Consider the following 14,994-nt stretch of genomic DNA (forward strand, 5'->3'; position numbering starts at 1 on the left):
ACATATTTGTCTCATAATTCTATGACTGAAATTTGTTGGTTTTCAAGGAATTACTCTCTATGATGATTGGAATTATCCTTTGATGTGTGAGTAAATTATATCCCCCTAGGTGTGGGAGTTGTAGGTGAATGGTGAGATTCATTTGTGGAGGTTGTATATGTCATCATTTGTGCTTTTAGTTTAATGGTTGTCAAGTAAGTTGTTATAGTGTGGTGAGGGCAATGCGTGTTGTCACAATTTAAGTGACCAAGCAACATGATCAAAAGACCTACGCAGGTAACACATATCATTTAGGGAAATATTTTCTGCTGATGTGCTATATCACCTTTCCTCTTCGGGGAATCCAGTAACTCATACGGGATTAGAAAACATCTTCATTCTATTCCATTTCATCACTTCATCTTCATTTGTGGAAGAATTCCAAGTTGTAAGATCAAGGTGTAAACTACTCATCTGGACATTGAGACTTGTTTAATCATTCATATTATTGTGGATCTTCCCAGTATTAAGAATTTCAAGGAATTATTCTCTGTAATGATTGGAATTATCCTCCGATGTGTGAGTAAATTCCCCTAGGTGTGGGAGATGTAGGTGAATGGTGAGATTCATTTGTGACTATTGTATATGTCATCATTTGTGCTTGTAGTTTAATGGTTGCCAAGTAAGTTGTTATACTGTGGTGAGCGCAATGCGTGTTGTCACAATTTAACGGCCCAAGTAACATGATCAGAAGACCTACGCAGGTAACACATATCGTTTAGGGAATCTGTGACCTTCAATGTGACATGTGGAGATATCTACGAGGACCGAAGACCATATGAGATAAAAGGTGAACCACCGAACGTAATGCATGTTTTTGGTTTAGCGACCTTAATTGTGGAGATGACCACACTATGGCAAAGTCGAAGCGGGACCATAGTATGGAATGTAATCACGCGTGGAGGAGTTACATAACCCTAGGGTGATCCTCCTACTAAGCACAACCCCGGAATACTAAATTCACATTGCAAGGTGACTGGAAGTACCGTCGCACTGACACACTTGATGTATAAGATGATTCAAAGTTTCTTCGCGCCTAATCTCTCTTTTGCAGGAAAACACTTTTATGTTCAGTCTTTTATTTATGCTTTTTTACTTCTAAGTTGTTACTATTCTCGCAACCACAATCCTATCTCTTTACCACTCAGGTTTATTTGTCTCGAGAAACACTAATAACTTCTGCAGATACTCCAACAGTTACTCATACAAGACCAGTGACAACTTGTATGTGTGACCGAAACATCACTCATAAATACTCTCCTCCGCTCTTCGTTGGGACGATTACTATTGGGATACTTATAAGAAGGTGCTACTGTGACGCCTGGATAATTAAGCTACAGTAATTCTCTGCTAATGATGCCACGTCATCATGATTACTGTTGTTAAACTCGCGTTGGTTCGAATCCGGTCCAAATTCAAATTTAAATTAAAGTTAAAAATAAAAGTTGCCATTGTGCCGGATTGTTCATTATGGACCAACACCGACGGCAGAGCACCTCACCGCCGACTGCCGCCTCCCCGCCCCTGAGCACTAGCGTGCAGATTCGGCCAAGCCCGCACAATAGCCGGTCGGACCGTCACACATACCGAATCTTGCTATGAACCATGCCGCAACCATCGATCTGGACGAGTTTGTGATAAAAGCCTCGCGGAAGCACAATGAAGAATCTTGATCCAGATGAGGACGTTAGGGCCTCGCACCACCACCCCGGGCATGGCCAGATCCGCGCATGCCGAACCACGTCGGTGACTCGCTGCAAGAGGCGCTCGAGAAGCACAACCAAAGATCTGAGACCGGTAGGTCGCATCTCTGTTGGGCGCTACCAACCATGATGAAGGACCATGAAACAATCTGCTTCCAAGGCGTTGAGGGCATGGGACGAGATGAGAGAGGGTCCACTGTCGGTCACCCGGGGCTTTGTCTGGCGGCTCTGATCAGCGATGGCGATGGGGTGAGGAGCAGGAGGAGGCGGGAGGAGACGCCTGAGGCAGCAGGGATGGGTGGTCGCCCGAGTCGCCATAGCTGGCGATGCGGGGCTCTTTCTTCTGACGCCGGGTCTGAGATGTTTGAGGGGCGCCACTACTTCTTCTTGCCGATGGGTAAACTTTTGATTCTCATGCACCTCTCCAACCTCTACTTCGCCATGCTACACCGCCGGAGATGGAAGGGGGTTGAGTCGGGCATTGTATAGAATGAATCTCAACAGGAAGGGGGGTAGGAGAGTTTAGAGAGGCCGTGTCGGTTGGCTCTCTTTTTTTGTGGGGAAAACTTTGGATCTATTCATCAACTATCACGGCAGTACAAAGAACATCAAGAATAAGTAACAACAATTACATCCAGATCTGTAGATCACCTAGCCACGGTTACAATCACAGGAGCGAGCCGAAGGCACGTCTTCTCATGCCTCACAATAATTTTTCAAATTTGCTCTCTTTATTCCTTCTTTCAATATGCACATGAATTTCCACACATATCAAATGAAAATCATAGAGACATAGAGTACAGGTAGATGTACATACACCCAGGCCAACAATAAGTCCATTTACAAATACTGGTGAAAAGAAATCAAAGCAATAAAGAATTACTCGTACATCACATGATAACAGATGCATGCATAAAAAACTAGTACTAGCTGCACACCTACGACTTGTTGGCCTTCACTTTGACGATGCCTTCGTTCCCGGCGAGCATCATGTATTTGTCTTTCCTCGTCTGCTCGGTGAGGTCGAACGCAAGCGCCTCGCCCAGCACACGCTGCACCCGGTTCGCCACGTGGATGCTGTGGCTTTTGTCGCGGCCGTGGCCGTCCTCCTCGCCGTCGGCCACGGTCGTGGTATCGACCGGCTCCAGGAATTCGACGCGGTACTCCGGCCGCGGGTTCATCATGAAGTAGAGCGGGTCGAGCACTTTGGACGCCGGCTTGGTGGACGTGCCGTAGAACATATCCACGCGCGTCTCGAGCGCGACGGGGGTAACCTCGGCGGCGAGCTCGGCGAACAACGGGCTGAAGCGGAGCAGGTAGGGCTCCCGGCAGGTCGTCCCCTCGGGGCACACCACAAGGTTTCCGCGCGCCAGCAGCCCCGCCATGCGCCGGCGGTCCTCGTCCCGGTCCCGGGTCAGCCGCGCCGTGCGGATGGGCGCCATCAGCTCGGAGACGGGGCTCACGCTGTAGGTGACCGCGGTGACGGGCTTGCGGAGCCCAGCCGCGACGGTGATTGGGTCCAGGAGGGTGCGGTGGTTGCACACGTAGAGGCGGCCGCCGGCCTTGTTTTCATCCATGGCGTCGGCGGGCGGGCCGGCGATGATGCGGGAGCGCATGCCGGTGAGGGCCCCGATCGGGACCGAGATGCGGTAGGGGAGGAGGCTGTATGCCATGCTGCGGACGATGGCCAGGAAGATGCCGAAGGGGATGTACGTGTACATGGCGATCGCGGCGGAGAACGTCGGCGCGAAGGCGAGGCGGCCGTCGTGGAAGACAAGGGGCTTGGGGTACTTGTCCCTCGGCAATGCCTGCCATGCCGCCTTGTCGGCCTCGCTCACAGCATAGGTTTCCTGCAGTTCCAAGGTGCTCTAATTTAGTACATAATTCATATACTTACGTGTGAAGTGTAAATCTCTGGTCAACTACTTCAACTGTACCATGAACATGGCCATCAATACTTTATCTCGCTAATAGTATTATTTTACTTCAGAACCTAAATAACATGCTCTCAGCACGACACTTTGGTAGGTTTTCTTTGCCACCAAACTTCAACTAAGCGGAGGATATGCATGCCTCATTTCTGGAGCGTGAAATATGCTCCTCTGCCCCAAGTTTCACACCAAACGCCGCCTACTCTCATTCCTTTCTACAAGTCATCTACGAAGTCAAAGTATAGGCGACATGAAAGTTTAGTTAATTTAATTAGTTTCTTTCTACATCCTTCGTAATTGGTAGTAGTACTGACGACGTGCATGTACTCCACATACTATAGAACCATATAGTACATGGCAAGCATGCATGCATATGTCCGGGTGCTACTTTGTACATTCATGATTCAACTGACTACTCCCTCCGTTCCGAATTACTTGATGTATCTAGATGTATTTTAATTCTAAATACATTCATTTCAGCGACGAGTAATTTAAAATGGAGGGAGTACGTAATATCTGATTTGTGCATATGTATATATAGTTATATCTTGAATCTCAAACTTCTTTGTTACACTGTTTAGAGAAAAAAATATTTTATCATTACAATAATGTGGTTGATCTAACATGGCTAACTTGCACATACATAAGCATACACATCCGGGCTGCTACGTGTGAATAGTGTTTTCTTGTGAAAATTCCTACCTAACATTACCAAATTTCACCTAAGTAACCATGGATTGTTCCCTACTCTGACCTTTAAATTTCTTACTGGGAATATCTGTCTACCTATAATGTGTGCTCTACTATCTGAGTATTCTGGCTTCTTTATAAGCGAGAAAATACCGGATGCCTTGCATATGAGGTTATGTGCACAAATAAAGTTAATCCTATATAGCTTGTGTGTTATTTTATTCTGAAACACCCCGATATCATTTCTGTAATTAGTCCTTTGTCCTTTCATTTCCTAAGTTTAGTTTTCTTACTGCAATAACACATTCCCTACTTGCCCGGAATGATAATAAGACTCACCTTGCAATTACGGGAAAATAAATGGTGCATCTTGCCGCCAACTCCGACAAGCCCAACCCCTTCATCATGCTTGCCCTTGTTCATCATCTCCTCCGCAGCCAGCGCATCATCTGCGATAACTCCGACATAGCGCCCGGCGACCACCATGACCTCCCTTCCAACCACAGTGTCGACATCGAGGTACTCCTTCAAGAACCCCTCGACCATCACCCTCGGAAACACCGTGCTCACCGCCACCACCATCCTCGCCTTCTTCACCGCCTCAAGCCCCTGGACGGCCACGTCTTCCAAGAAGAGCTTTGGCAGGATGGCCTTGCTAACCCTAAGGACCTCCTTCTCACGCAGCCCGAAGAAGGACACCATGATCATGGCCTTGAGGCGCATGTCATGGCCGAAGAGGCACATGAGAGGATAGGTGAGCAGGAGAAGGAGGCCCCGGAGGAAGCCGCCCGCCTCGATGGCGACGAGCATGAAGTAAGGGAAGGTGGATAGCCGGGACATCAGGAGCCACGCCTCCACGTCGACTATCACCGTCTGGCCCTGCAGCTTTTCCGTTGGTGGTACGGCTGGACCTTTTGCCGTTGAGCGGCGGTGGTGCCGGCCGGAGAGGGTTCGCCGGAGGAGGCGGCGGAGGGGGCTGAAGGGCTTGTGGAAGGGATACGGCTTCTTCACCATGCTTGGTGCGCGGCGTGCTTGCGTGCCGTCGTTGTGGTTTTTTGCTTGTGATGATGAAATTCGGAGTGCATTCGGGTGGTGTACTTATAGGGAAGGCGGCTATGCGAGCACTCGGCAGGAAGCATCTGAAGTTTGACCGGTCTTTGTTGGGTGGGGTTAGCGGAACAGCTAGGAGAATGCTCGAGCCTCGCTTTGGGGCCGTATGGTTGCAGCTGTACGTTGACAATTGCATCGTTTTTCAAATGGACAACGTACCCAAATATATAAACAAGCGTCCCCGTAATAACTGTAGGATAACTGAAACCATACCACGTGTGCTAATTCTCTTCCAGACAAACGCGAACCTCCAACGTCGCCCCGCCACGGCACCACGTACGTACAGCAGAGGACACACACACACATAAAAAAAAAAGGTTCGAACAACGGCTAGCATACCTAAATGAAAGTTATCGACCATGCCACACACGATAGTAACAGTATGTACATACAGCAAGAACGCGAACACATAAACGGGTGATGATTTGTGGCACGCGGCATGCAAATTTTGGCCACAAGATTGCATTGTGATCCATGAAGTGGATTGGTCCCTTGCATTTGCTTAGGGCTTATTAAGGGCATCTTCAAGACAGACCCGCAGACCACCCCGGCCACCCCGCCACACCCCTGCCGGAAGTGTACGTTTCCGTCACGTCCAACACTCCAGCAAGGCTCCACCCGGCTTATCCTCCGTCTCCGTTCAACCCCTGTCCTCCGACGTCCCCGTCAGGTACCATCCGCTACTGCTGTTCTCACCATGTTCGATAACTGTTCGATGAATAGCCGGAGTTAAAAACAGTGGCCCTTCTTCTTTCTAGCAATGGATTCCGAGTTGGAGTACATATACAAGCAGTATGTTGAGTCATCCGATGGCTCGTCAGACGAGGAGCACTCCGATGAGACGGCGATGATGCAGGCGGTCCTTGAAGACGCGGAGCGTGCGGAGGAGCATGTTCTCAATTTTAAGGGCTCGATCAAGGGACATCGAGTGCTCAACCGCAATAGGTCGCGCGTCCATTTGACACTGATGGCCGACTACTTTGCCCTCGATGCACTATTCGTTGACCATTTTCGCCGGCGTTTTTGGATGCGCAAGGTTGTCTTCAATCGTCTGTACCATGGCGTTCGGTCCTACGATGACTACTTCATTCTGAAGAAGGACGTCGTGCGAATGATTGGCTTCTTTGGTTACCAGAAGTGCACGGCCGCACTCCGGATGCTTGCATATGGCACGTCCGCTGATTCGTGGGGCGAGTACCTACGGATGTCCGAGAGCACATGCGAAGTGGTCAAGTTCACAACTGTCGTGGTCGAGGTGTTCGGACCTCAATACCTGAGAGAACCAACTGGAGCAGACACCAAGAGGCTCTTGGCAATCTTAGAAGCAAGAGGATGGCCAGGTTTGTTTGGATCTCTTGATTGCATCATTGGAAATGAAGAACTGCCTGAAGGCTTACAAGGGCAATATCAGGGTCATGTTAAGAGGCCCACCATCATTCTTGAAGCAGTTGCATAACAGTATCTTTGGACTTGCCACGCTTTCTTTGGCATGCCCGAGTCTCACAATGACATCAATGTGCCGCAATGATCGCCGTTGTTTGCGAGGCCGACTGAAGGAAAAGCTCCTCCTTGCCACTATATTGTCAATGGACATGAGTACAACATGGGCTACTATTTGGTTGACGGTATCTATCCTCCATGGGCTACCATTGTCAGCACCATCTCAAACCCAGTTGGCCAGAAAAAAAGTCACTTTGCATAGAGACAAGAAACATATAGAACAAATGTCGAGAGGGCATTTGGAGTTCTGCAGGCCCGTTTTGCAGTTGTTCGTGGACCTGCTAAACAATGGGATCCGGAAACCTTGCGGGAGGTGATGACATGTTGTGTGATCATGCACAACATGATCGTCGAGGATTAGGGTGACATTGCTGCCGCAACTCTGAAATTTGAGAACATGGGTGATCCTATCCAACTTTCGGACCAAAATCAGGCCACATTTGAAGACTTTATTCAAATGCATAAACAAATTCAACATCGACCAACTCACGAGCAGCTAAAGGAAGATCTGATTGAGCATCAGTGGGCGGTTAAAGGAGAAAACAATGTTGGGATGCAACAATATTTGAAAATTTTAAATTTGAACAAGTGTTGCATGCAACTATTTGAATGTATGTACACTTTGAATGCGGTTATTTGATCATGCGGACCTGAAAAAAAGTGAGGAAAGCCGGATGTATGCAGCTACGGTTGGATGGATACCTCCCGCATCCGTGTCTGCGGACTGGTCCTCCCCCTGTCCACGGACAGATACGGGAGGAAATATGCGGGTTGCTGTCGAAGATGCCCTAATCACCTGTGAATTCCTTACTGAGACAACATTTGGTAGAGACATCATGGTCCACCCACCATGCCTCTTATGCTTTTTCTTTTGACTTCAAAATTTCAATTTATTGTACCTTTTGAACCGAAAGCCTAGTTTGTATTTCGTTTGCACTTCACGTTTGTTGCAATGAGGGCTTTGAAACAATACCACTCTCAAACATGTCCAGACAAGTTCTAGAAACTTCATCAGGTTTCTATTGAAACTTGATAAGAACAAATGATAAATTCACCAACTTTCGAAAATAAAAAGTTAAACACAAAGCCTAAACCTTAAGTTTCTCACACTAAAACTTGAATACTAAACCATAACTCTCAGGCATAAACCCTAAGCCTAAACCCGTAACCCTAAAATCCTAAAAGCACATGCTACAAAAATACCATCATTATCAAGTTTGAAAACTTTAAACTTGCAAAAAAATAGAAAATTATCGAACTATATTCAAGATTGGTCTTTGTTTGAAAGTTCTCGTAGCAACAGACACAAATATACAAAAAAATAGTTTGGACTTTTGATTCAAAAGACCTAGTAGATTCAAATTTCAAGATGAAATCAAAAGACATGGGAGGTGGGATGGATGGCACAGGCATCTCTGACAAAAGCTGCCAAAAGTATGCATGGAAGGACCCTCGCCTTACAATAATCAAAGTCTTTAGAGCATCTATAGCCGGACCTCTCAAACCCGCCTCATATGCCTGGATGGGCCCCCTGGTCACATTTTTGCGACACAGACGAACGCCTCAAACGGACCTCAAACGCCCGGGCTGATTGGCACCCCCCATATCTTGCCCAAATATGGGGCGGATATGGGGGCACCTGGGCGCGCCCATGCACGCCTGCCACGTCGAACCCGGCCCATGCTAGCCCACCCGACCCCACTTATATTCGTCCCCATCCGCTCGCTGGAGCAAACCTTAGCCACTTCACTCCACTCCACTCTCCTCCCCTCCGCCATCCGAGCTCACCTCCGATGGTTTCTGGCCATCTCCGCCATGGCAGGCAGCAGAGCGGACTCCGACCAGTCCGGATTTGTCGATTGGGATGTCAACCCGTGTGGGTTGGAGGAGGCAATGGCAATCTGCATTGCACTCTGCCGCTCTCGGAAGGACAGCGCCTAGCCGGCGAATGGATCCATTCGCTGCGACGCTATAGCGTCGGCACACTGGGCGCTCGAGTCCTCTGGTGCTGGATCCTCGCGGCCCCGGCAGCCAGAACACCTCTCCTTCCCCATCACCGGTCGGTGAGATTATGAGTCCCACTGGGAATGGGCGGCCTACCATGGGAAGGAGAGGATAAGGGCCGTCGAGGCCCGTATCGCGGCGGAAATTGTGGTGGCGGAGGCGGCTGATGCGGCGGCACGGGCGGCCGTAGAGGAGGAAGCCATCTGTACCCGCATTATGGAGAAATGGCAGCAGAGGAACACGCGCGCCCTCGCCCGAGAGCAGAATCAGGCGGTTCGTGACATGGCCGGACTGCCACCGAAGGAGGAGAAGGAGGACAGCGACGGCGACGAGTAGAGCTGGCTCGATCCGTACTGCGTCTTCGACCGGTACTTCTGCGAGAAGGACGACAAGGGTGCCGGGAAGGGCAAGGGCAACCATGGATGAAATCCACCATAGCCACACATGCCAAATTTTGGTAGTCCGGTGGCATGTTTAGTGTAGTGCGATGGAGTAGCCGGACGATGTGTGTGCATCAACGTAGTGGCATGAGTTGGTATGGATTTGAGATATGGTAATTGAGGTGTTGGATGTGGATTACATTTTTCTGAGGGGTGCCCGTTCAGTGCCAGCGGACGCGCCCGGACGCGTCCGCGGGCGTTTGAGGGGCCAGATTTGCCAAGTCCGGCTGGAGATGCTCTTATGGACAAACAAATTTACGAATCTTAAAGCAATCCGACAGTTGCATTCATGCATGCTCCCATCCATGTGTGACTTTGCCACTTTGCGAGTTTCTGACATATAAATCATAGAAACTCTCGTCTTGGGCAAGTCCACAATTCCAACAGACACAACCACAATTCCAACAGATACAACATGTAAGCAAAAGTATTTATAAATATAAGTCTTAGCATAAGAATGATAACATTTTGTTTTCTTTTTTGCTAAAAGGACAAAGGTCATATATTATGTAGAACAAACCCTTCCAAAAACACCCCTACAAAAACTAAAAAGTACACTCGAATATTTGGGACGTCAAAGTCTTCTTTCTCCCGCATCCTTCGGCGGCGCGCCATTGCTCGTTACCCCTCTTGGGCCTCTGTCTCCACGACAAGAAATATGTCAATTTGTGACCTTGACTATTGGTCACTGAAAGGTCATTGTTTTTCATTTGCGACCTTTTTGTGACCAAAAACAGAAGGTCAAAAGCTGGCGGTCGTAAACTGAAATTAACGACCTTCTCTATGAGAAGGTCATAGACGTTTACGACCAAAACAGAAGGTCGTTGAACCCATGACCTTTTATTTTGGTCACTGGCTGTCTGCCCAGGCCACGTCGGATCCGACGTGGTAATCAGACGTGGCAAAATTGCGACCAATTCAAAAGGTCGTTACTTAGAATAAGCCCAGTCCATTTCGGTGCTTTAGATGGGTCGAGCCCATTAATTCAGCCTTTTTAATATATTTTTTCTATTAATATTTGCTAGCTACATGGGCCTGGCCCAGTAATTCGGCCTTTTAAATTTCTTTGCCTATCTGTTTGACAGATTTTTTTGGTCTTGTTTTTTCTGGGCCATTTCTTTGCTGGGCCTCTCAAGTTTTCCCCTCAGAAATAATTATTCAATATATCTTGGGCTGGGCCGAAATAATTGATCCAATCCAACTTCTTTTATTATGCCATTGACATTACAACACATCACACTACAAGTTATTTTGGGCCTAGCCCAGTTCCGATACATTTTCAAAGCAACGTGAAATATTATAGGAGCCCAAAATATCTTTACATGCATTCATTCTAGCAGTACATATCTTTACATCCAACCAGTAAGTGCCAAATAGAACTATTCTACAGCAAAGAAAAGAAAGTAGATGACAAGACATCACAGAAGTTCCTATTGTCCTCCTCCTTCAACATTTGAAAACCTTCACCTGGCAGTAGATCAATCATGAGTGAGAAACTATACAGTAGCAAAACAATACAAAAACAATACGGTTGATTATTCAGAGAAATTAAACTAAGTGCAGGTCACCCAAAGCCGAATTTCTTGCAATCCAAACAACACAAACAGTAGGAAGATGGTTGCATAGATACAAATCCATGTGGTAGCAGCAAAATTGGCCAATCTGGACCACATCTTCTCTGTTTGGTACTAACTAAAAAAACTGGACTTGTTCATACAAATCCCTCTTGAATTCCTTACACAACCAGGATTTGCATCAAATATTCCTTAATTTAGCGGCATTTGTAAGCAGAGAAAGAGGGGGAGGGAGATGGGGATGCTACGTACCTTGTCCTGAAGTTCCAACCACCAGACCAGAGAGAAGTTGCTCCTCGTCTTCTTTCCTCAGCCCCAAATTTGCCTGCAATAACCACAATTCCGGTCAGGGTAAATTCTCAGGTCAAGGTAACCTATCTCACCGAAAAGACACTTCCAGGGGTGCGTCCGAGCGGGTACAGATCATGGCAATCACTTGTCATAGATGAAGGAACAACAGTTCACAAGGAAATCACTGAAGCAGTAAAAACACTAAACACTAGGCTTATAATTGTGAAGCTACTTTAGGCTCCTCATCCGTCTGAAAAGTGCAAGCAATTTATTTTTTCGCAGACAATGGCATCCCTCAATGTATATAACTACATAATTAACAAAAACTACGGAGTTGGTTCATTGCATCAACCAGCGATCTGATCTCACAAGCCCCACCCAGGTGGTGGACTGGTGGTAGTACAACAGCTAGAAGGCCATCACTCACCGGTTGAAAAGCTCGAGCCGGTACTCCATCTCCTTCTCCGCCATCCCGAACATCTGCATCGCACAACCACCACCATCAATTAACCTCAATCACAAGCTCGAAATCGAAGAGGAAGGCATATACACACAAAAAAGAACATGAAAATTCCAGAAAAAGGCGACTTGTAGCTGCCAGCAACAACTTGAGAATGAATGATTGATATCCTGGAAGTTGTAAACTGGAAGCCAGAGAAGCTACTAGTCAGGTTAGTTTCAACAGGTTAGTTTCAAGTTCTGAAACTGAATGCATGGGGTCGAGTATCAGTATTCTGTGTAAATTAGTCATATGATGTACCTGTAGTTACGCAATGATTTTGCTCACGTTAGATAGCATGTACTTTTATATGAGAGAAAGAAGGATTGCTAGCAAATCTGCTACATTTTATTGTGCAATGTCAGTCAGTTTGTGTAGCTAAACTGCTAACAATGAACCAACCAAGTGCATATATACTACTCCTGAGCATGACCAATTTTTTAATCAAACTAAATTAAGACCGCAAGATAATTTTCTCACACTGCAAGGTTACACTGGGTACTTCTTCAGAATAATCCAATCATTTTATGACAAAACCAAATATGTTGCAGAATAAAAAACCTACAAGGTGAATAGTAGAAGATGGGTTTTCAAAGAATGTATCACTTTCAGCTATACAAGATTGCCCACCCTCAAGAAAACAATTATAATTTTGAGTCATGGCCTAAACAGCCCCAGTAACTCATCCTCAAGAAAACAATCATAAAAGACTAATCTTAACCCACTGGTAGCAGTCGAACACTAGTAACTAGTGAGCACTGAAGAAACAACACAATGAAATAGCTTACCTTGATGGTGTTAGCGTAGTTCCATCTGACCTCCTTGGAGAGCTGGCCGAGGAGGCAGTACCTGTGCGCAGGCTGCAGCCTCAGAACCTTGCAAAACCACAAGCAAGTTCAACATCAAACACACATACAAGACACACGCCGAGATCTAGAAGGCAGTCCAACGCCGACGTACATGAGCATGTCGGGGATGACCATGCGCTTGGTCCTGTCGTATGGTGGCGGTGCGCCCTCGTATGCCTTAGCCTGGGCGTCGTCCTCGAGGCCACCAGCGGCCCCGGGCGCGGCATCCGGCGCAGACGACTAGCAGGCGAAGCTGAAGCTGCTGCATTGGGATAGTACGAACAGTGAGCCATATGCCTGGACCCCTGAACCTTGAAGAAAGCAGTACAAAATTGCACTTCGTATAGGACTGTCATGCAGACCAAATTAAGCATGAACCGAGTAGATCCCACTAGCATTATGCTTTCTAAAAGATTGCTCGACTAACATTTTTAAAATTGTCGTGTTGTAGAAACTAAATTGAGGGTAGTGAAAAGGTCTAGAATGTATGAAGATAAGAAAGAAGTTCTTCCCTGGACTGGTTAGTTTTAGAAGCTCTAGCGCAAAATCGACTCCAGGAAAGATCGGCGATCCAATTCACAGATATAGAGAAAAGTAATACTTAAAAACGGGAAAATGTCTAAACATCAAGCTAGATGCACGTTATACAATGTCAGCTTATTTCACTGCTCCATGGATGGAGCTTACAATACACTAACCACTTAGACGCACTAATGCAGATTAAAGGGATATGCATGTTTTGTGCCTGTTGGTTTAGGTAGATCTATTCTGGATACCAATGTTTATCTCCTTAGACCTTAGGCATTCCATCAAACTGGTATGTTACAACAGACTGAATAATTCAAGGAATCACCTAGTAGTGCCAAGAATATACAATTGTACAAATGCAGTGCAAGAAGACTAACTACACGACAGTAACTTCCTAGAGTAGGCAATGTAAAAAGATGTGAATCTCAAATCTATAGCAGCTGCAATGGTTCAATATAGTTTATGAAATTTAATTTAAAGGAGAGCAGACTGCCTTTATATGATTTTGGTTACTACCAATTGTCAGTACGATTGCATTAGTGCGTCAAGACGCTGAACAATTTATGTTGTCGTTCCAACAGTTTATGCTACAAGCCAACAATATATAAGCCCGTGCCAGTGCTGCTGCTCCGCTGCTCTGCTCCTTGTGCTGCCGCCAGAGCTCCCCCGATGGCCTAGAAGAAAAATACTGTTAAATGAATATTGTTACACTGAGTATTGATCCTAGTGTTAACTGAATATTGATCCCTAGTGTTGACTGAATCTGCATCTAAAACTAAATACTGATCCTAGAATGCACAAGGTGGTTACTGATCCTAGTGTTAACTGACAATTTCTCAATAAAGTTTCTGTACAACAGCACAAGGTGGTTCACACAAAGGGGAAACAAAGAATTAACATGGCAGCAGAGCAAACCGATACAGCTTGCAACTAATAAGCACAGGATATTGCTTGACAAAAGAAGCCACCAGGATCCAAGTAGATCTAGATTTACAGGTGCAATCTTCAATAACTATTAAAGCCATAATTACCACTACAACGAACACAAACAAAATTATGTACAGATGGAGCAACGGAGTCTATCGACTTGCCCAAAAAGTACTTGCAAAAAAAGAAGGAACGCCAGTATCATCATCCATACAAAATAATTACTAGCATGGACCTAGCAGTAATTATCAGCATGCAACCCATCGCCTGACGTGACTAGGGAATCCAAAGCACTGGATCTAACAAGCAGTGCCTAAATCCACTCGAAAACAATGTAACCGCTAGAACCAAGCAGATCAAAGCACATCGCATACGGATGATGTATCCTACATTGGATTCATGAGCAAAGGTAGATCTAAGCATGGCGAACGACGAACGGGTAACGGATCTACACACGAGACAGATCAATCGCCGATGTATCGAGAGAACAACGAGGGAGGGGAGAAGGAGGAAGGAGGGGGGTGGATCGCGTACCCTTGTACTTTCCACAGTAGGCCGACATCGTCCTCCAACGCCGCCAGGGCCGACGCTACCACCGCGTCGCTAGGGCCGCAGCCATGCGGTCGATGGGCGCCACGTAGATGCGGTTGCGGATCTGGGCCCCGACGATGCGGACCCCCTCCGCCAATGGCACCCTGCCGCCAGCCGCCATGGAGGGGTTGCCCATCGAGGATGAAGGGGTCTCAGGCTAGGGTTTCGTTTGGAAGTGGGGAGTGTCACTCGGCTCGGCGTGGAGGAGGCCGGGATTGGGGGAGAAGTGGTTGGGTCGATCCAGAGATACAGAGTGGAGGAGAGGAGGAGGAGTCGTGGGTTGGGGGTGATTGATCCAGAGAGAAGGAGGAGTCATGGA

General features: G+C 47.0%; 1 protein-coding gene across 1 annotated transcript; it reads right to left on the reverse strand.

Annotated features, from left to right (window-relative positions):
• Positions 1-2,595: 2,595 nt before the first annotated feature.
• LOC119362684 (probable glycerol-3-phosphate acyltransferase 3) lies at positions 2,596-5,402 on the reverse strand. The gene is made up of 2 exons (XM_037627925.1): positions 4,703-5,402; positions 2,596-3,592 (listed from the first exon to the last, which is right to left on the reverse strand). The coding sequence occupies exons 1-2, from the start codon at positions 5,375-5,377 to the stop codon at positions 2,681-2,683; spliced, it is 1,587 nt and encodes a 528-aa protein (XP_037483822.1). The 5' UTR covers positions 5,378-5,402; the 3' UTR covers positions 2,596-2,680.
• Positions 5,403-14,994: the final 9,592 nt, after the last annotated feature.

The sequence above is a fragment of the Triticum dicoccoides genome, chromosome 2B (assembly GCF_002162155.2).
Source record: "Triticum dicoccoides isolate Atlit2015 ecotype Zavitan chromosome 2B, WEW_v2.0, whole genome shotgun sequence".
Taxonomy (NCBI): domain Eukaryota; kingdom Viridiplantae; phylum Streptophyta; class Magnoliopsida; order Poales; family Poaceae; genus Triticum; species Triticum dicoccoides.

Excerpts from the sequence above, each read along its gene's own strand:
- LOC119362684 (XM_037627925.1), bottom strand. The coding sequence starts at position 5,377 with ATGGTGAAGAAGCCGTATCCCTTCCACAAGCCCTTCAGCCCCCTCCGC. Across the intron at positions 3,593-4,702 it reads TATTTTCCCGTAATTGCAAG|GAAACCTATGCTGTGAGCGA; the intron begins GTGAGTCTTATT and ends TTGGAACTGCAG.